This window comes from Ctenopharyngodon idella, chromosome 18 (assembly GCF_019924925.1).
Source record: "Ctenopharyngodon idella isolate HZGC_01 chromosome 18, HZGC01, whole genome shotgun sequence".
Taxonomy (NCBI): Eukaryota; Metazoa; Chordata; class Actinopteri; order Cypriniformes; family Xenocyprididae; genus Ctenopharyngodon; species Ctenopharyngodon idella.
Window position 1 is genome coordinate 22151825 of NC_067237.1, and position 20961 is coordinate 22172785.

Genomic DNA, 20961 nt, shown 5'->3' on the forward strand with positions numbered 1-20961 from the left:
TACAGTCAAACCAAAATTTATTCAGACACCTTGAACATTTCATTCATTAATACAGTTTATTCACTTTATTCAGTTTAAAAAATGGTAATAAAATGTGACAAGATCTCAGAGTTAAACTGTCAGAAAAAAAATTATCTTAATTATGTCAGATAACACTTGAGCAAAATATGGTCAGGTCAAAGTGTCTGAATAATTTTTGTTCCCAAATTTTTTATCATTTTTACTGGTAGTCCACTGTATGAAGGATTTTTGGGTATAATATGTCACAGTTTACTTTATTTTGCTATCCTTACTTACATAAATGAATTATAGTATCCTGCACCCACTAGTAAAAATATAAAAAAATTATATCTGAATAATTTTTGGTTTGACTGTGTGTGTGTGTGTGTGTATATATATATATATATATATATGTGTGTGTGTGTGTGTATATATATATATATATATATATATATAAAATATATGAAATTTTTAAAAATACAATTGAAAAGTGGGCTAAAAAATAAACATTTAACACCTTGGTATAACACATTTGTATAATAAACTTATAATCATTTAATTTTTTTTTTTTTTTTTTAACCTAAAGATTGGTACCTGATACACAAATGAATATCAATATAAAATGTGTAATTATTGTATAATTATTATTTTAAATGTACAAATATTTTTATATCCTTATCCAGTAATCATTAACAGCAGGAAAGGTCATGAAAATCATTGGTCAAACACTGGTTGACCCTGGTTGTTTTTATTTTCCTGGGTTGACACAATAAGGCTCATGTTAGTGGTTTGATATGGGGCAGTTGCTGCCACCCATGTATCACTCACGCTGATGAAGTGATGAGTTAGTGCAGACACTGTGTGTCCTTTGGGATTTGGTTTGTATTGCTCCAGTGTCATATCTCTTTCTCTCTGTCTGTCTGTCTCCTCTCTCACAATGTCTCTCTCGCTCTCTCTCTTTCCCCAGATAACATTGCATCAGAGCTGGAGAGTTTCATGGGCCTGATCCAGACAGTCACTGGATATGTAAAGATCAAACACTCTCAGACTCTGGGTTCTCTGTCCTTCCTCAAAAGTCTGCGATACATTAATGGAGAAGAGCTCGCAGATCAGTAAGACTTTAAAACACATAACTATTGTGACATGTTGATGATTGATTGTGTACAGAACAGAGCTAGCCTCCAAAACAGGTGCTGTAAATATGCTATATCTCTCACTGAACACCAGTTATTTGTTGGCCTCCAGTTTGACTCCACTAATGTCGAGATAATTTCAGCCTTAAGTCTGTTGTTTGATCAGTATCTTCATCAGATGGGAAAAAAAGACTGCTCTCCATAAAATCTATACAGTATGAGTCTGTTGTTTTTGGTGTTTTTGGACCTAATAGTGGGACTTTGTTGGGAATAGGTCTTTGCTGCTTATACACGTTATATCTGTAAGAATATTATACGAATATATTAGATTATATATTAAGAAATTTTTGAAAGAAGTCTTTTATGCTCACCAAGGCTGCATTTATTTGATCAAAAACAAAAACAGTAATATTGTGAAATAGTATTACAACTTAGAATAACTTTTTCTATTTTAATATATTTTAAAGTGCAATTTATTCCTGTGATTAAGAAGCTGAATAACTGATACATTGTTTTTTCAGGATTCATTGACAAATAAAAAAAAGTTCAAAAGAACATTTTATTTGAAATAAAATTTGTAACATAAATGTCTTTTGTCACTTTTGACAAACATAGTCTCATGTCTGAAACAAAAAGAAGATTAATATTTTTATCTCACACTCTTTGTCCTTCACAATTCTCTGATTTAACACGTGTCTTCAAGGGTTTCAGTAGGAGTGGGAGAAAGTAATAAAATGCTTGCTCTAAGGGAATGTACAGCTCAGAGTCGTAAAGCTAAGTCGAGAGATTCAGCTAGTGTACATCTACACAAAGAAGTATACAGGAAGTAATTTAACCTCATGATTAGGCAATTTAATGTCGTGTACCTCCATGTATGTACTGAAGTATCAAGTATATATATAAATCAGTATTTGCTATCTGACTCATTTTTCCTCACATGGTTTTATGAAGGATGTCTGAGGGAGGCTGTGGGAACTCTTCTGTTGTGATCTCACTAGGGTTGAATTTCATCTTGTGGAATGCTTGTAAGCAGCGCAGGCATTCTCCACGTTCCTGAGGAGTTCAGTGCGACTCAGTCGGGTGCAGCTGTAGAAGTCATCCTAACCCTTTTCTGAGCCCTGATCTCCGTGTGTGCTTAATGAAATACAATCTGTGCATGCGCTTCAGTTGTTGTTTTCACACATATCACATTCATCATGTGTATAACCAGATCCGATCATTCTCATTCCTTCCTTTGCTTGGATTATTCTTACATTAGTATTTAATTCTCTGTTGTTTCGTTGTGTGTGTGTTTTTTCCTATTTTAGGATGTACGCATTCTATGCAGTGGACAACCAGAACTTGCAGTACTTGTGGGACTGGAGTCAGCACAATCTGACCATTAGAACTGGAAAACTCTTCTTCCGCTTCAATCCCAAGCTTTGCATGTCTGAGATCCAGAAAATGTGGGAGAAGACCAGCGTAAAGGAAAAGATGGAAGAGGACGACGTTCGAAGCAATGGAGAGCGAGCAAGTTGTGAGTAGACAAAAGCCGCTTTTCCACCGTCGGGCCGAATGGTTAAGTAAACACAAGTCAATAATAAAATTAAAAGAAATATCTGATCATCCTCCATAATGCGGTCGCTATTTACAAGTTAGGTCACCATTATTTATATAGCGCTTTTTACAATGCAGATTGTTTCAAAGCAGCTTTACAGTGATAGCAGAAAACATAATTTTGTCTGTGTAGCAGCTCTAGAAGAAAATAGTGTCATTGACCAGCTTAATTAAGTTCAGTATTGATTCATTTCAAAAAATCATTAGATATTAATTTAGTTCATTTATCTATACATCAGCTCTGGAAAAAAAAACAGTGATGTCCAGCTTAGTTCAGTTCACATACAAAAGATATACTTTCTAATTTGTTGTCTTTGCTGACTGCACTCAAGAATAAAGTCTGATTCGTAAACAAATGACTCTTATGAATGGATTCTTTTAAAGAATAACTAAAAAAAAGTGTCATAATCTCACTGATTCTGTCAGAGCATTTACTGAATCAAAATTTAATTGTTGAACCATTTCTACTTCTTTTTTGTGTACTTTAGGTTAATAAAGCTGCTGTCTGTAACTTTTTTTGGTTAAAAATGATCCAAAATCAGTTTTTGAGCAAGTACATAACCAGCCAGTGTTCAAAACTATCTTCTTACCTTACTTTATTCACAACGGTAAGCTTGTAATAATGTTTTCTAATTTGGGTGGTACTGGTAGGTTTCTGCAGGAAATTCGAGCATGCCGCCAATCGTCTTTGCGTTATTATGTCACGTCTGTTTACATAAAGAAGGAGTCCCAGCTAGTAGGCTATATCATGTGAGGATGCTGCAGGTGACGAATCATTTATAGCCTTTTCTCACAGCAGCTGCGATAATTAAAATTATCATTTTGATAGCGGATTGTATGGTATGACAAATGGACAATTAGAGATTAGACTGTACAGAAATTGAAATCTACAGGTAACGCTAATACACACTAAATACAGTTACGCAATGCTGATGTTGTTAACATTAACAATTAGATTCATCCGCGCTGAGCAGCCATGCCGATGCACAACCCACGTAAAGATAATAATTCTGCAAATAACTGCAATTGCAGGTTTTGAAAAGAGATGGCGTCAAAAAGGCAGACTGCAGCTTTAAATCAGTATCATTACTAATTGGTTGTTTATATGACAGTCTGTAGTTAAAGATACACATTTGCAAAAGAGATTTTTTTGTAATAATCATAAATAAAATTTGATTTCATAATAATTGAAAAACATTGAATTGTAAATTAAATCTAGTCTAGCTGTAAATCAAAAAATATTATACCTATATAGTATTGTTGTTTTTTTTATAGAAATTTTTCACACTTAAACTATCAAGCCAAGTGGCTTCTGCTAACACATGCTTTTCTCAGAAGTAACGTTTTTGCAATTACTTTCAACCAACTTTTATCAAGATTATTTTTAGTAGATGTAGAGTCAGTTAACAGTCCTCAGAAAGTGTCCAATACTTTTTATCTTCATTTTGAACAGTATATCTATTGTTTTATAATTTATATAATGCAGTGGCATTTGTAAACAAGGCTTTAATGTCCAAACATTTTTAAGGCAGTTTTTTTGTTGAACTGGTTGGTAGAAGACAGCATTATCTCTCTACAAAGACATCACTCAAGACTCTTAAAAAGCATTTTGCTCCCAAGGTGTCCCAGTTGTTCTGCTGTACCTGCTCTATTATGTGTTTGACAGATTTCTGCATAGAGCGAATATGCTTTGAAGAACGATGATAATGGCTTATTCAATGTGGTCGTATTTTTTCTGCAGAACATAATTGCTCTGACTCTAGACTGGTGAGACATTAACAGAAGTGCCTTTTCTAATACCACTTTGATTCCTAGAAGCTCATGAAAGATTGAAAGGCCATGGCACAGTCTTACATTCAAGTTGAAGAACTCTTATGGGTGCTTTTAGTTAAATCTCTCTTATGACCCCTCTTCTAGGTGAGAGTTATATTCTAAAGTTCAAATCCAACCACACTCAGAGTACTCGGATAAAGCTCACTTGGGAGCGATATCGACCGCCTGACTACAGAGACCTCATCAGCTTCATCGTGTATTACAAGGAGGCGTAAGTATCAGACTTAATATTATAGGCATATTATTCACATCGAGTTTGTTAGTGGAGTTGTGATGAAGCACTATGTAAATGTATACTGAAAGCATCTGTGCGCTGTTGTCTCGATGTAGACCATTCCAGAACATCACAGAATTTGACGGACAAGACGGATGTGGCTCTAATAGCTGGAACATGGTGGATGTGGACCTTCCTCCGGAGAAATCAACCGACCCTGGGGTATTTCTGTCCCCTCTTAAACCTTGGACACAATATGCCATCTTTGTGAAAGCTGTCACCCTGGTTGTGGAGGATAAACATATTCCTGGAGCTAAGAGTGAGGTGGTTTACATCCGCACCAATGCATCAGGTTGGCTTCACCACTATTCCACCGATATCGACCTAATATCCAGTGTCCAATCTAGAGTTTGACATATTACATCAACTAATATCTTACTATTCCACAGCGCCATCAATGCCCCTCGATGCCCGCGCATATGCCAACTCCTCCTCATCCCTGATGGTGAAGTGGTCTCCTCCCATCTCTCCCAACGGGAACAAAACATTCTACCTACTCCGTTGGCAGCAGCAGGCAGAAGACCGTGAACTGTATCAGCATAACTACTGCTCTAAAGGTAGGTGTGCACATTTAACGTGCACTTTCGCTTCGTCTACTAATCACTGCCACTAATCTTCACCCTTCGACCTCCCTTCAGCTCAGACGTTTAGGCAGCGATATACAGTATATGGGAAAATGTAAAGTGATTGTACATTTATCCCAGTTACTATATGGCTACTTGCCAAATAAATAAATGGATTTGAAAAATTAATTTCAGTTATTTTTGCAATGGCAGGCTTTATCAATCAGTATTACAGATAACTGTACAATAACTTTATTTATGAAAGATGTACGGCTTGTGTTCTTGTTGCTTGATCAGCCTAGTCTGTGTCATTGTTTTGGAATACAGAGCTAAAGATCCCCATCCGCATCTCAGCCACGGCTTTGACGGACACAGAGGGCGACACAAAGCCTACCAAATCAGATGTTGGCGGGGGTGAGAAGGGCTGCTGCCCCTGCCCAAAAACCAATGAGGACCTAAAGGCGGAAGCTGAAGACCGATCCTACCGCAAAGTCTTCGAGAACTTCCTGCACAACTCCATCTTCACACCCAGGTATGACACATGCATTGATGCCTCTTTCTGAAGCTTTTAGATCGTATCAAGTGTGTCGCAGGTCTGTTTGGTTTAGTGGACTCTTGTATCTCCTGCTATTTGAAAACATTTATATATCCCTGCATGGTACCCAAATGCCTAAATCCGGTTTAAATGTTTGATTTTAAAGAAATATTTTTGGTTTTGAATCAACAAATTTCAACTTGTCCCTCCTTTTCTTGGAAAAAAAACAGCAAAAATCTAGTTTAAAGTGAAGCACTTTACATTTTAGTGTGAAAAATTAGCTTACCAACCATAACCAACCAAAAAATTCAGTTTTACAACTTTTATGCCATGACAACATAACGCCTAAAATCATAAATTGACCATAAAAATTTCACTTTACAGCTCAAATACAAGAATTTTAACAATTTCTTTTAAAATGAATTCAGATGTATTACATTTTAATTAAATCTAAATGAATTTGAAATAGTTAAAAAAAAAAATAAAAAAAAAAGATTTAAATCCTCCAAATATTGGCCCCATTCACTTTTATTGTAATTGCCTTACCGTGACTTTTACTTTTTTAAAAGAAAATGTGGGCCGTTGAAATTGTTTTTTGGTAATACACACAAATGCGGTCAGTTGAACTTGTATTGAACTCAGAACACGTCTTTTAGGACATTTTTGTTGACTTGTATGACAAACAATTTTGGTACTGCAATAGAATCGCCATTGGCTAGTAATTTTGTTTACTTGCCAGACTGATATACTATTTTATTATATAATGTATATGTATATGATTCCACCAAATCAGCTTATGAACGTACACTCTTAACATCAGTCAATCAAGCATTATATTATGATAATCAAGCACTATTTAATGATAGAACTTTAGTAATTAGAACTAAAAGTTGGTAACCATGTATGAATGCATATTTGTCATTTTAACTGGACTTAGGACTGGTGGTGGTGCTTAAGATATTGTTGGTCATTCAGTGTTTCTGTAAAAAAAAAAAAAAAAGATAACAGTAATAGATAATAGTAATTATTATTATTAAAAGATAATAACATTACTACTAATTCTACTACTATAAACAATATACAACGCACTAAGGATTGATAAGCTGCTGGGTTCATGAATATTAATCACGTTGTCAGCGTTCACTGGAACTGATTTGCTGAAATCAAAACAGGGATGGTAATAGATGAGCACCAGCCAATGAGATTGCAGTTTGTGCACCTTCACACTAGAGTTTGCGGAATGTCAAATACAGGTACGCTGCGCATCCATTAAGCTGAGTTGAAATAGTACAGATCGCTTAATGGAGAGTGAAACTCTCACGCACTCAGTCAGAGTGTTCAGCGAGTGATATCTATGCTAAACTTATACTCAGCCTATAACACACATACTGGCGAATAAAACCTAAGAATTTATTAGCCAGTGGCTAATGATTTAGTCACCCAGAGTGAAGATTTAGTCTCATATACAAGTGTTTTACTCGCATTGTAGAGTCCAATGTGAAATCTGGGTCCTGATGGAAAACTACTGCTCTAGCGTACTGCAAAGGTTAGGTGAACCCTCGGTAGGAACAGAGGCTGGGTTACTCCCAGCACTTTCTGCCACAGTTTACAACAGTGGTCTGAAGCCCTTAATTTTTTCAGTCTTCCTGGAGAGCGATTATCAAAGCGGGTCTGAGCTCATAGTCTTGAGGCGGCTTGATTTCATAGAATCAAAACCAGAATTTTGGAGGCCCGGACTGAGGCCTAATTATTTCGACATGGGGCTGACAAGATCAGAACATGAGGTTTTGGAAAGGAGTAGGTGCCAGCAGTGGAGAGTGGAGCGGAATCAGATGGTGAGGGGGGGGAAAGGTACGGCTCTGAGAACTCCAGGCCTGTGCGGCCACATTGTTTGTTGCTGGGACGACGGTGGCGGTTGCATATTAAGACTACAGCAGGCTGTAATTTGGGATGCACAAACAGACGCAGACTGGATTAATGAGACTGGAAAGCAGCCGCTGGCTAAAGGCTCACTCCATGTTAGGCTTTTGTTTGCCGAAACAAGGAGTGACGTCTGCATTGTGTTATCTGTTTACCTTGCTTATGGCATCGGATGTTTTCTTGTCTCATGCGGGCGGCACACAGGAACTTGTTCAGGTTTACTCAGATGCACATGCTTTGAGGGTTCGTTCAGGACATCTGCAATCATGTTTTTTTGTGGGTTGTTTATTTGGTTGCAAGTGTGTGTGTGTGTGTTTTGGGGTGGGCCGGGGTTTTGAGTCACGAGTATTGATGCACAAATCGATGTCGCCAAACATCTTCTACCACTTAGTTTCCCCAAACTTCTGCTTTTGGAGCCCTTTTTTCATCAAGGTAATGGTTTGCGGTTCACTCAGGGACAGCGTGATGCACCGTCAACCCGTCTCTAATCGATGGAAAACAGACTTTCTAAATGTAAATATGCTTTCCCTCAGTAACAGGATGCTCATGAGGCATCATTTTCTCCATCACTGATGACTTTTTATTTCCATCTTGACCCCAGCGGCCCCAGGGTGTCTGTTTTGAACCCCCTCGCTCTGTTTGCTTTTGAAGTTAGGGAGACAGATTTGTCACTGTCCATCCCTATTGAGCACACCTCATTATCGACATCAAGACTTTAGGAAAGAGGCCTCCGAAACCGGTAGAGTCTGAGAAAAACAGGAGATGCTCATCACATTTGAATGAAGCGGATATGTTTTTCCATTCAATAGTGGTCTCCCTTTTTTCTTCTCGCCTGCTCACTCACCCTCCTTCCACAGGCTTGTTCTTTGTTTGCTTTGGAGTGTCCGGCTCCCAGGAAATGTACAGCAAACTTATGTGGAATGTTAATGAATTTCAAAGGAAAATCCTTTTGAGAGGAGGTGTAGATGTGTTATCTCCCTTTTGCAAACTCCTACTCAGCTGATCGGCCCTGTAAAGAATGTCCATGTCATTCTTGAGCCCTGCGCTTCAGCAAAGACTAGGGGATGTGAGGTGTTGCCTATGCATCAATAGGTGACTGACACGTAAGCCTTTCTGCCTGGGAAAAGGAAAGACTGGGTGTGCTGCTGTCAGTGTTGCTGTTACGCCTAGTGTCTGAGGTTTGCTGGTGTAAAATCTTCCCTCAGGACCCTGTGCGTGTACATGTCTGTTTCGTTCTTGCTGCAAGTCTGACCTTTTCCTAGTCAGCAGTCTGTGCCAAAAGCAATTAGGTTAAAATCAGCAGTTATGGCCATAGGCAAGAGGCAGATCCTGTTCATGTGCAAATCTGATCTTAAAGCTTACATATTTTATACATGTACTTCAAACTCAGCAGGCTTTTCTTTGCACTTGATGAGTTGTAGTCTGCTATCAAGGTGTTGATGTGATGCTCAACTTAAGTGACAATGTGATTTACCTTCTACAGTAAACACCCTCAAGAGTGATCTGAATCCCTAGTTAGTGAGAATTAAATAGTGTCCAATTGCTTCCAAAATCCGTAATCATAAATCATGGAACGCTATTCACTGGAAGTGACATGGAATGTGGTTAGAGTTGATTTGATTGTTCCTCCCTACAGCGTTCTCTGTTGGCTTTTATTAAAAGTTTCCACTCACACACATATACAAAAGCAAACACACACAAAGATTTTCTCTCATTACTGTCATTCCTCAGTTGATTAATTTGAGCTGGCAGAATAAGGCTTATATTAATGTTTAAACTTTCATAATCATCAGTGGTTAAAGTTTGTAATTGCTTGTAAATTTGCTTCTTGAAGACTGTTGAATAGGACACTCAAACATAAGCCTTTCTGCCTGTGTCGCTCGCTATGTCAGTCTGGAAAAACAACTGCGGTTGCACCTATGGAGCAAAACACTTATTTTTTTGCACATGCAACTGGATGTTTTGTATAGCAGACCCAAGTTTGTCCCTGCCTGTTCAATTGAAGAATCAGTTGAAGAAGCCAAGCAGCCGCAGTTATTGGTTGTCGTGTTCAGTACATCAGTCTACTGTATAACTAGTTACAATTCCCAAAATGTTTTTGAGAAAAGCTGTTTGTCTCCACTCATTGTCTGTCAGTCTTTGTGTCTCACACTTTATCACATTCCTCTCTTGTATTTGTTTGGAACACTGAGGTTTCCCTCACGTCCACCTCAAACCATCCTGTCTTTCTGATCTGTGGTGGATCGTATTGTTTGGTCTGACTATTGAATCTTTACAGAGATCCCGAGCGAGCAAATCGTTACGTGTCTTCTAAAAGTGGCTCTAGGTAAGGCTGCCCTGCCCTAGTCATATATGTGAAGTGGCAGTGGGTCCGTTGGCGTCTGGTAAGCTCTTGTGGTTGCTGCTGACTGCATGTCCTTAGTGGCAGGGTTGACCTGTAGCCAGTGCCTTAGTTTGCTTATCGCCTCATGCACTGTCTCTACCGTCAGAGGCGGAGTCGGTCATATCATTATTATGGATGTTCGATGTTTGTTCCAAATATGCCTTCCCATTTCATTTTCTCATCTGCAGAAATGTTTGTTGTATGTTTATTGCTTCATTTGCAAGTATATATTTTATAGTAACCAATGATAGCACATATCAATGCTTCACGGTTTTATATGTAGACATCAGAATGAGAGGAAAGGGTCAGGGTAGAAGCGAGAGAGTTAACAGTTCTTGGATACCGGCTCTCATTTCATTTTAAAACTACCAAATTTCCTTGAGGGATCCGTCCCAGCCCAGCTGGATACATAGCAGTCATAATAATTTAAAAGATCTCATTACTCAGGATGATAAATGATGGATAAGATCAAGAAGACAAAAAGGAGCTCTGTAGGTTGTAGAGTAATGCAAGTATCCTCAGTGTTACTAAGAGACCTGTTAGTAGGACATTAGAGAATTAGGCTTTCGCGTTAAAGGAAGTGGTGTGTGTTGTAGAGTAATTGTGTGCAGTAATTGGCTTTTATGCTTTTAAACCAGTGGAGACTCTGCTGACACAGGCTGACTGCACTATATCTTTATATTATTTCTTACTGTCATTTCCTACTTCATTTCCTTTTCCTCTTTACTTTTTCACCTTCCTTCCCTTTTTTTTACCCCTTTTACTGTCATTTTTTTTTACTTCCTTTCTTTTTGTTCTTTCCTTTTTGTGCTTCCTCTTTTCCAAGTTCCTTTTTTCTTTCGTACCTTTTTTCCATTTCCTTTCATTTAATCTTTCTTTTCCTATCCTGCTCTCATTTACTACTCTCTTCTCTTTTCCTCTTTTCCTTTTTCTGCTTCCTTTCTTTCTCACTGTCATGTACTACTTACCTTTCCTCTTTCCTGTCCTTATGATCATTTCTTTTTTTCCCATTTTCTTTCCTTTTCCTCTTTCCTTTTTTCTGTTTCCTGTCATTTACCTTTCCTTATTATATTTCATTTCTCCTATTTATTCCTCTCCTCTCTTCCTCTTTAACACTTTTATTCCATGTCTCAGACCTCCAGACAGGAAGCGTCGAGACCTGTTCGGAGTGGCCAATGGCACACTCCTCCAAGGTGCAAGCAGGAACATCACAGGACTGGAGAGCAACATCACTGACCCAGAGCTGCTGGAGAAAGAGTATCCTTTCTCCGAAGGCAAAGTCCATACAGAGTTCATGGAGATTTCCAACCTGCAGCCCTTCACTGTGTACCGCATCGACATCCACGCTTGTAACTACAAAGTCCACCGTTGCAGTGCTGCAGCTTTTGTGTTCTCTAGAACCAAACCAGCAGGTCAGTAAAACCAACAAACCAAACTTGTGCACATATGACTGCATATCCAGGCCAGCCAAATATTAAAATTCCAGTAATTCTCCACTGTGCCTACAGCATGATTTTTTTTTTTATTAGTTATCCTGTTCATGTTAACAGCAATTAAAACTGAAATGCAATTGAAATCTTATTGAATTACTGTAAGAGAGCACTGGCCTTGAGCACAATTCTGTTCTTCCCCAGACAAAGCGGATGATATTCCCGGCACTGTAACTCAGGAGAGGGATGAGAAAGCAGAAGGAACAGTGCTGCTGCGGTGGCCTGAACCTCATCACCCTAATGGACTGATCCTCATGTATGAGATCAAATATCGTCTGGGAACTGAGGTTAGTGTGACAACTGACTCATACACCATTAAGAAATAGTTAAAACTGCAGCCAAGGCCACAAACCGACTGTGTATGTGTGTGTTTTTCAGCAAGAGAAGCATGAGTGTGTGTCACGGCAGCAGTACAGAGTGCTGCGCGGAGCTCAACTTAGCAATTTGGCCCCAGGAAATTATTCCGCCCGGGTCAGAGCCACTTCTCTGGCTGGGAATGGGTCTTGGACTGAACCGGTGTCCTTCTATGTGCCACCCCTTAAAAGTAAGGAACGCATATATGAAAGCTATTATTTTATAGAGGTATTTTAGAAGAGGTATGATAACTTTGAAATAGCTTCTTTAATGGAAATGTAGAGAGACCTGTTTCTGTAATGTTTTAAAGTTTTTAATTCTGTATGAATGTCCTTCTCTCTTACAGGAAATGATGATAATGCCTTCTATCTGGCCATCATAATCCCTATTATAGTGCTATTGTTGCTCACTGCAGTGATCACCGTTGTCATCTTTGTCACCAAAAAGAGGTTGATGCCCCATCTATTCAAAAATAGACTTTATTTTGACTTTCAGTGTCCAGTACTGTTTTTCCATTGTTTTCATGTATGTTTCCTTTCAGGAATAGTGACCGGTTAGGAAACGGTGTGCTCTATGCTTCTGTAAACCCTGAATATTTCAGCCCTTTTGAAAGTGAGTATTATGTTCAGAGACCAGGTCGTCATTAAGTATTTTTAATCAGTATTTTTGTTGTTTTCCATTAAAAATAAAATAACATTATCACAATAATAGTTTATTTCCTGTTTTGATCATAATTGTAACAAAATATAGTGAGATTTGTTTAAAACTAGAAGAAAAAAACATTCAAAATATATTTTTATATCCTAGCAATCCACAATTATTTGAATTATTTGTCACAGCTTTAATTAATTGCCTAATTATAAAATCATCATGAAACTTTTGCCTCATCTTCTGGGTTAGGCCAAATATACTGCATGATTGTTTTTTTTTTTTTATTGCTATTGTCATGTATGTTAGACTGCACCGCCTGTTCAAATGTGCTGACTCTATTTCTGCAATCTTAGTGTATGTACCAGATGAATGGGAAGTGGCTCGGGAGAAAATCACCATGTGCCGTGAGCTGGGCCAAGGCTCCTTTGGTATGGTGTACGAGGGCATCGCAAAGGGCGTCGTCAAAGACGAACCTGAGACCAGAGTGGCCATCAAGACTGTAAACGAATCCGCCAGTATGCGTGAACGCATCGAGTTCTTGAACGAAGCTTCCGTTATGAAGGAGTTCAACTGTCACCATGTGGTAAGAAAGAGGGCACAATCTCATCAAGCTGTTGCTTTGAAACTCTAAACTATTTTTTTATTTAATTTAAAGGTTTAGTTCACCCAAAAATGAAAAATTTGTCATTTATTACTCACCCTCATGACGTTCCACACCCGTAAGACCTTTGTTCATCTTCGGAACACAAATTAAGATATTTTTGATAAAATCCGATGGCTCAAGTGAGGCCTGCATTGCCAGCAAGATAATTTCCTTTTTCAATGCCCAGAAAGCTACTAAAAACATATTTAAAACAGTTCATGTGAGTACAGTGGTTCAACCTTAATGTTATGAAGCGACGAGAAGATGTTTTGTGTGCCAAAAAAAAACAAAATAACTGTATTCAACAATATCTAGTGATGGGCGATTTCAAATAAAGTCGTTATTTTGTTTTTTGTTTTTGGCGCACAAAAAGTATTCTAATTAATGACAGAATTTTCATTTTTGGGTGAACTAACCCTTTAAGGGTATAATTTCTGTGCCACCAAACAAATGGCAAAAATAATAATGATTCTCAAACAGGTTGCTCAGACAGTTTTTCATAGTGCCACAATGTTATTTCAGTTCTTTCTTTTTTTTGTACCCTGTTTGGTTTAGGTGCGACTTCTGGGTGTGGTTTCACAAGGCCAGCCCACTCTAGTTATAATGGAGCTGATGACACGGGGCGATCTGAAGAGCTACTTGCGTTCTCTCCGTTCGAAAGAGGTACGGAAATCTCCGTCTGCACAAACCACCCTCCCCACAAATGCTCTGATTTTTATCCCATAATTGATCTCTATACTGCTTTTTAGCTTATTAGAATACACTTTTAGTTCATTACATATATTATCTTTATGTTTGTTGTTCTCGGATCTATGGTGAGCATCTTATGCCCCCTTTTAGTTAATGTTCACAGTTTTTCAAAGCTACTCAATATGTTAGTCAGCTCTTCACAAAGGGGTTGCAGTAGTGAAAGAGAGGAACAGAAGTGTTGAATGCAGCATTTGTCCTCTTATTTTCCATCATGTAGCAGGGCTCTAGCAGCCAGTCTTTGCCTCCGCTGAAGAAGATGATTCAGATGGCTGGAGAGATAGCGGACGGGATGGCATACCTCAATGCCAACAAGTTTGTCCATCGAGACCTGGCTGCCAGGAACTGCATGGTTGCTGAGGACTTCACAGTTAAAATCGGAGGTAAGTCTCAGTGTTTATATAAGGAATATATTTGAAACAAGATTTGATTGACAGGTGTAACTGGGCTTTCACAGCACTTAAACACTTCTTCCAGCTCATGTTTGCTCTCTTTTTGTGTTCAGACTTTGGCATGACAAGGGATATCTACGAGACCGATTACTATCGCAAAGGAGGCAAAGGGCTGCTGCCGGTCCGCTGGATGTCCCCAGAGTCTTTGAAAGATGGAGTGTTCACAACAAATTCTGATGTCTGGTATGAGCTGCCAGTCCTCTCTGACACTTCTCTTCACACACACACACACATACACACAAATGCAAGACTCTTCTCTGCATATGTATGTGTGTGAATTGATCTGCGCTTGCATGTACACTACCAGTCAAACATTTGGACATACATTACCATTCAAATGTTTATAGTCTGTAAGATTTTTTAATGTTTTGAAAGAAGCCTCTTATGCTCACAAAGGCTGCATTTGTTTGATTGAATATACAGTATAAACATTAATAGTGTGAAGTATTATTACAATTTAAAACAACTGTTTTCTGTTTTAATATATATATTATACAATGTAATTTATTCTTGTGATGTCAAAGCTGAATTTTCAGCAGCCATTACTCCAGTCTTCAGTATCACATGATCCTTTCAAAATCAGTCTACATGATTTGGTGCTTGAGAAGCATTTCTTCTTATTTATTATCCATGTTGAAAACAGTTGTGCTGCTTAATAATTTTGTTGAAATTGAATTCTCAGAAATCATTTATTTGGAATCATTTGTAATAATATAAATGTCTTTACTATCAAACAAACAAAAAAAAACTTTTGAACTGTAACTCTACGCAAAATTCTTACAACAACAAAAACAAAATCCCTGGTCTATTGGAAAAAAGAATGTATTAGTTAATAGATTTTAAGAAATTAATATGAAAATCAAAAGAAAGTCACGCTCACTATCAGAGCTTACAAAAGTTTTTACAAAAGATTTTTATTTATCGCAAGTTCACAATGTTTCGGTCCATGACCTTCATCAGGCATATCCAGATAAACTATTCAAAGCACAAAATATATATATAATATAATAAATATATATATAATATATATATAACATATATAAAATCAACTCAACTCATGACCAATCACTGCAAAGAACCATCAATTATCAATCACAGTCAGTGACTTAATGCATAATGATAAAACATTCATACCAAAAAGGGATAAAGCCTCAGATGTGCGAGGGTAATTGCTCATTAAATGAAATTAATATGCAAATAAAATATATTTGCCTATAAAAATAAAGTATTTAGGTATAAGCTTTTATCCAAAAAAAGTTTAATTAATTTATGTGTGTCCAAAATTTGACTGATGAAACACTGGGATTTTTCCATCTGAGCAGCGTGCTGTTCCATCTGGGACACAGTAGCCCCTCTCCACCACAGGCACCCAACTGTCCAGAAAGCATTGAAACGGTCTCTTTATTTTTCTTAACACGACAGGAAGCCTCATAGGCCTATAAGAGGTGAAAACCCTTTAATGTTTTTTTCCACTGATGTTCTGTGTCAAGGGAGAATATGCATCACTTCCAGACATTCTTCCAGTCCCAGCCAAGCGAAACGTGCCCAAACACATTGTCTCTTTGTCTCAGACAGACTGTCTCTCCACAGCCTTAGTCCCAGCAGCAGCGGTTCAGTAGAACAGAGTCACGGTGCCATAGACCGACTTCTCTGATTCTGCACTTTCCCAATCTCCAGCGTCCCACAGCTCTGTCACTCCGTGTGCTCCTAACCTCCTCCAGATGTTTGGTAATGATGGGGTTGGTGTGCCAGCGCAGACCCGCCTCCCTGTCCCTCCGTCCGTATCTGCCGCTTTTGAAGTCCCCGAGATGAAAAGAGCCACTGCGAGCTCCCATCTCGTACTCCCATAAACCTCGCCGTTAGGTGTCTTTATTTGTTTCCTTCCCCCTGAAAAAGTCCCGCTCTAATGCGGTTTTGTCTTTCAACACGCAGATGTTGCAGCCAATTAGATGCAAGTCACTGTTGTAATAGTCCTGTTTTAAAGAGTGTTGAGCTTTGTCTCAGATCCCTGGCCAGTGTAGAAAATTTGTCCTCTGAGAACTAATGAATAACGACTGGCAACAGTGTGCTCTTTGTGTGGTTTTTATTTGGGGTTTGCCGACTTTCTGGTCCGCTGCTGCACTTTCTCACCGGCCGCCGGCTAATATATGGACTCATTTTCATTAATGAGGAACACAGGGATAACAAAAACACCACACTAAAAGAGAAAAGTTCAGGTCAGCGGCTCATGCGGTGTTTGCGACTCTTGCGTTGTTTTGAAAATGAGCATTTTGTTGTTCCATGCTAGAAAAAAAATAAGGACATAGATGCGTCCGCAGCCTTTCAGTGACACGCCGCAGACTAGTGCTGCTTTTAGGCTCCGCAGGACTGCAATTGTCTCAAAGCGGCTCTTCATGCATCTCTTGACCTTAAATGGCCTCATTCCATTCCTCTCCGTCCTCGTCTAACTGGATTGAGTTACTTGATGCTTACGGTTGCTGACGTAATTGGACAAATGGGTTTTGTGACATTTAGCATGATTTAGTGCCTTTGTGTTGCTCCTGCAGTTATTTTAACCAGTTTCTCTTTCTTCAGGTCATTCGGAGTGGTTTTATGGGAGATTGCCACTTTAGCCGAGCAGCCCTACCAGGGCATGTCCAACGAGCAGGTACTGCGCTTCGTCATGGAGGGAGGACTGCTGGACAAACCGGACAACTGTCCCGACATGCTGTGAGTCCACCAACTGCACTTTGCTCCTAAACTTGGCACTCTGCTTTACACCATTAACCCTTTGTCCTCTAACCGGCTCTTTTCTATTTAGGGATGCAATATCACGCTAAAATGTCGATAGTATGTCACCAGATGCTGCTGCTAACGTCAGGCCAGGCGAAAGCCTGAGTGGTGCCATTTGCGTCACGGGTTAAAAGGAGACCGGTGACATCATGTTGTCAGAGAGCTTCCGTCCATAGAAGGGAGAATGTGCAGTTCCCAGGGGGTGACCGTAACGGTGACCCGTGCTGCTCTACTTTTTATTAAGAGCTTCTCGCACTTATCTTCACCTCGGCGCGTGTCTGTCTGCGTCACAGATCTGGTCTGCCATTCTCCTTTTCTGGGCTGATGTTAGTAGTGAGGCATATCCGTCCATTTCTCTTGACCCCTTTCTCCCTCAGTCTCTCTTTCTTGTCTCAACTGTTATGGAAACACAAACCCCCGGTTTCCATGGCAGCTACGACGAGATGTCCTGATTGCACGAGAGGAGGATTGAACATGCTGTGCTGCGCTATAAAAACGTTGGAACTTTGTCATCTGTATCTCATCATTACTCTCAGCTAAACATCATGAAGTCGGGATGTCGCTCTCATTTCTTTGATATCATGAGAATATAAGCATTACTTGGCTGAAATACAAGGGCAGGGATTCAGAAATAGCGTGTAGATCTCTTGAACACTTGTTTTACAAAGCAGGGTTTCGTTCCTTATCATGTTGAGCTCAATACTTGGATATTTTTATCCCAAAACTGTTTAACAATGATGTTTTTTGAGCATTTTTGCTCTTTTTTTTAGTAGTACATCAGTAATCCTATCATGGATACATAAGATTTTTCTTGCTGATTTTGAAAAAAAGGCTTTTAGGTTTTATATTTCATCATTGTCCTTAATAACAGTCAGTAGCTCTGTTCCAAAACCTAGTGAGCTGCCTACCTAGACAGCATATTAAAGGGTTAGTTCACCCAAAAATGAAATTTCTGTCATTACTCACCCTCATGTCGTTCCACACCCGTAAGACCTTCGTCAATCTTCGGAACGCAAATTGAGATATTTTTGTTGAAATCCGATGGCTCCGTGAGGCCTGCATAGGGAGCAATGACATTTCCTCTCTCAAGATCCATTAATGTACTAAAAACATATTTAAATCAGTTCATGTGAGTACAGTGGTTCAATATTTATATTATAAAGTGACGAGAATATTTTTGGTGCACCAAAAAAACAAAAAGAACGACTTATATAGTGATGGCTGATTTCAAAACACTGCTTCATGAAGCTTCGGAGCATTATGAATCAGTGTGTCGAATCATGATTCAGAGCGCCAAAGTCATGTGATTTCAGCAGTTTGGCGGTTTGACGCACGATCCGAATCATGATTCGACACGCTGATTCATAACGCTCCGAAGCTTATTGAACCACTGTACTCACATGAACTGATTTAAATATGTTTTTAGTACATTAATGGATCTTGAGAGAGGAAATGTCGTTGCTGGCTATGCAGGCCTCACTGCGCCATCGGATTTCAACAAAAATACCTTAATTTGTGTTCTGAAGATGAACAAAGGTCTTACGGGTGTGGAACGACACGAGGGTGAGTAATAAATGACATTATTTTCATTTTTGGGTGAACTAACCCTTTAAGGCATCATAGTCATGCTCGTGACACAACAAAGTTTAAGGGTCTGTAAGATTCTTAAAAAGGTTTTTGAAAGTCATCTATGCTCAATAAGGCTGCATTTATTTGATAAAAAATACAGTAAAATGCTAATATTGTGAAACATTATTACAATGTAATAATGCTAATTTAGTGCTTAAGAAACATTTCTTATTATCAGTGATGAAAAGGTGGAAACTGGGATTTATTTTTTCAGGATTCTTTGATAAGCAGAAAGTTCAAAAGAATAAAATTTATTTGATATAGAAATCTTTTGAAACGTGAATGTATTTACTGTCACGTTTGATCAATTTAATTAAGGCGTCATTACATGTATCCTTCAAAGAGAGGGCAATCCCAGAATGCACTGTGTCAAGCTCAGTGAAAAAAACAAAACAAAATGGTGGACAATAGATATGTCATCAACAGATATGTCATTATGAATGTATGTCATTTAACACTTTAAGTAGTGAAAATAGTTTTTAGATTTGTGAGTGCTGTTTATTTTATGACTAGTAGAATAACTTGCCATAGAAACTTACTAACATTAAACTCTTTTGAAATTAATTTTGAGTAGAGTCTCTCATGCCGAGCGCTATTTGTAGAGTTGCTGGCTTTGTAAAGTGCTTCAAATCATTAACTTGTGAGCTTTCATTTCAGTTAGTATGCTGCCTTAGAAGGCATCCGCCCATAGAGAGAGGCAGTAGACAGGAAGGTAGCTCAATGGGTTTTGGAAGCGAGATAGTGAGTGCAGACAGTGGGCAGGATTTATCACATTTTGTGATTGGGTTTGAAATCACTTCAGTGAGTAATGACAGATGGCTTCTGCTGTGAATTTGTGATCCAACAAACGGCGAAAAGGGAGGATACTTGCGAAGCCCAGTCCAAAAAAACTTGTCGTTGTTTTGAGGGAATGTCTCAGAAGTTGAAACCACAGAAAAGTTTAATTTTCCGTCAGTTCCTAATGCCCAGCAGAGAAACTTCCAGTGCAGTATTTGACCTGATACTGTGGAATGTCCTTGGGCGAAGGCACCCAGTTCTGCTCTGAACTTGCGGCTGGAGGTCACTTAAAATGTATTTCAGTGGGCCAGCGAGTGCTGAAACTATTCTTAGCTTGTTTGTTTGTTTTACCAAGATGTGTTGGGATAGTACCACACCAAACTGTTATGATCATAGGTTTTATTATTCAGTTTAGTTTTGTTTGTTTTTTTGCTTCTCATGCATCCTCAGCTGTTAAAGCTGTAAAATAGGTCTGTGGAGTGTTCATGATAGTAGTGCTGGCGTAGTGCACTTCTCAATGTGTACGACCACAAAATGTTCTAGAAGTTGTCTGCTCCGCAACACTCCTGTGTGTTCTAGCTTTAGTGAACACTGCCACCTGTTGATGGGTGGAGATTTTTAGTGTGAAACACCTGGGTTTATGGGATTTCATAGCCATTATATTGCTTGTTTGCACTTCAGTACACAAGTATGAGATTTGTGTATGAATATGAGATTTGTACATTGCCTCCATCACAACCACAATGCTGAAGTGTTGCTATATTTCAGTTATAATGTCCATTTTGCTGAAAATCTCTCTGCTAATTCTGTAAATTATATAGGTAGTGTTATTTTAGTATTATTTGTATACTATTATATTAATTATTCATATTTTGAATTAGCCTTTATTTTTATATTTTCAGTTTTATTTTGTTTTAGTAATTTTGTTATTTGCTGTTGTCATTTGTTTTTTTTTTAATATTTCTATTTAACTTTTTTAATGTAACATTTTTATTTCAGTTTTAGTACTTCAACTTACACCTATTTATTTTAGTTAGTTGCCATATAATTATATTTTATTTCAGATTTATTGTAATTATTTTTTTTAATTTGTTCATGAATGTGACTAGAGTGGTTGTGCTGTACTGTATGTTTTTGATTCACTAAAATGAACTGGCTCAAAAGAGTCATTTGTTCTTGAATCTGACTACAGTGGATGTGCTGTATGTT

The 20961-nt window shown here is 38.4% G+C and overlaps 1 protein-coding gene across 2 annotated transcripts in view; it reads left to right on the top strand.

Moving 5' to 3' along the window:
- The window catches only part of igf1ra (insulin-like growth factor 1a receptor), a 113493-nt gene that overhangs the window by 86050 nt on the left and 6482 nt on the right, over nucleotides 1–20961 (top strand). Inside the window, exons 5-20 of one of the 2 annotated variants that reach the window (XM_051871460.1) lie at nucleotides 968–1112; nucleotides 2441–2649; nucleotides 4647–4773; nucleotides 4893–5128; nucleotides 5226–5393; nucleotides 5727–5931; nucleotides 11372–11649; nucleotides 11872–12014; nucleotides 12106–12271; nucleotides 12428–12530; nucleotides 12623–12693; nucleotides 13086–13315; nucleotides 13931–14038; nucleotides 14346–14505; nucleotides 14628–14757; nucleotides 17149–17283. In XM_051871460.1, the coding sequence (XP_051727420.1) occupies nucleotides 968–1112; nucleotides 2441–2649; nucleotides 4647–4773; nucleotides 4893–5128; nucleotides 5226–5393; nucleotides 5727–5931; nucleotides 11372–11649; nucleotides 11872–12014; nucleotides 12106–12271; nucleotides 12428–12530; nucleotides 12623–12693; nucleotides 13086–13315; nucleotides 13931–14038; nucleotides 14346–14505; nucleotides 14628–14757; nucleotides 17149–17283 (2614 nt within the window). Of the gene's footprint in view, nucleotides 1–967; nucleotides 1113–2440; nucleotides 2650–4646; nucleotides 4774–4892; nucleotides 5129–5225; nucleotides 5394–5726; nucleotides 5932–11371; nucleotides 11650–11871; nucleotides 12015–12105; nucleotides 12272–12427; nucleotides 12531–12622; nucleotides 12694–13085; nucleotides 13316–13930; nucleotides 14039–14342; nucleotides 14506–14627; nucleotides 14758–17148; nucleotides 17284–20961 lie in introns of both variants that reach the window. The other variant, XM_051871459.1, reaches the window with a different exon arrangement.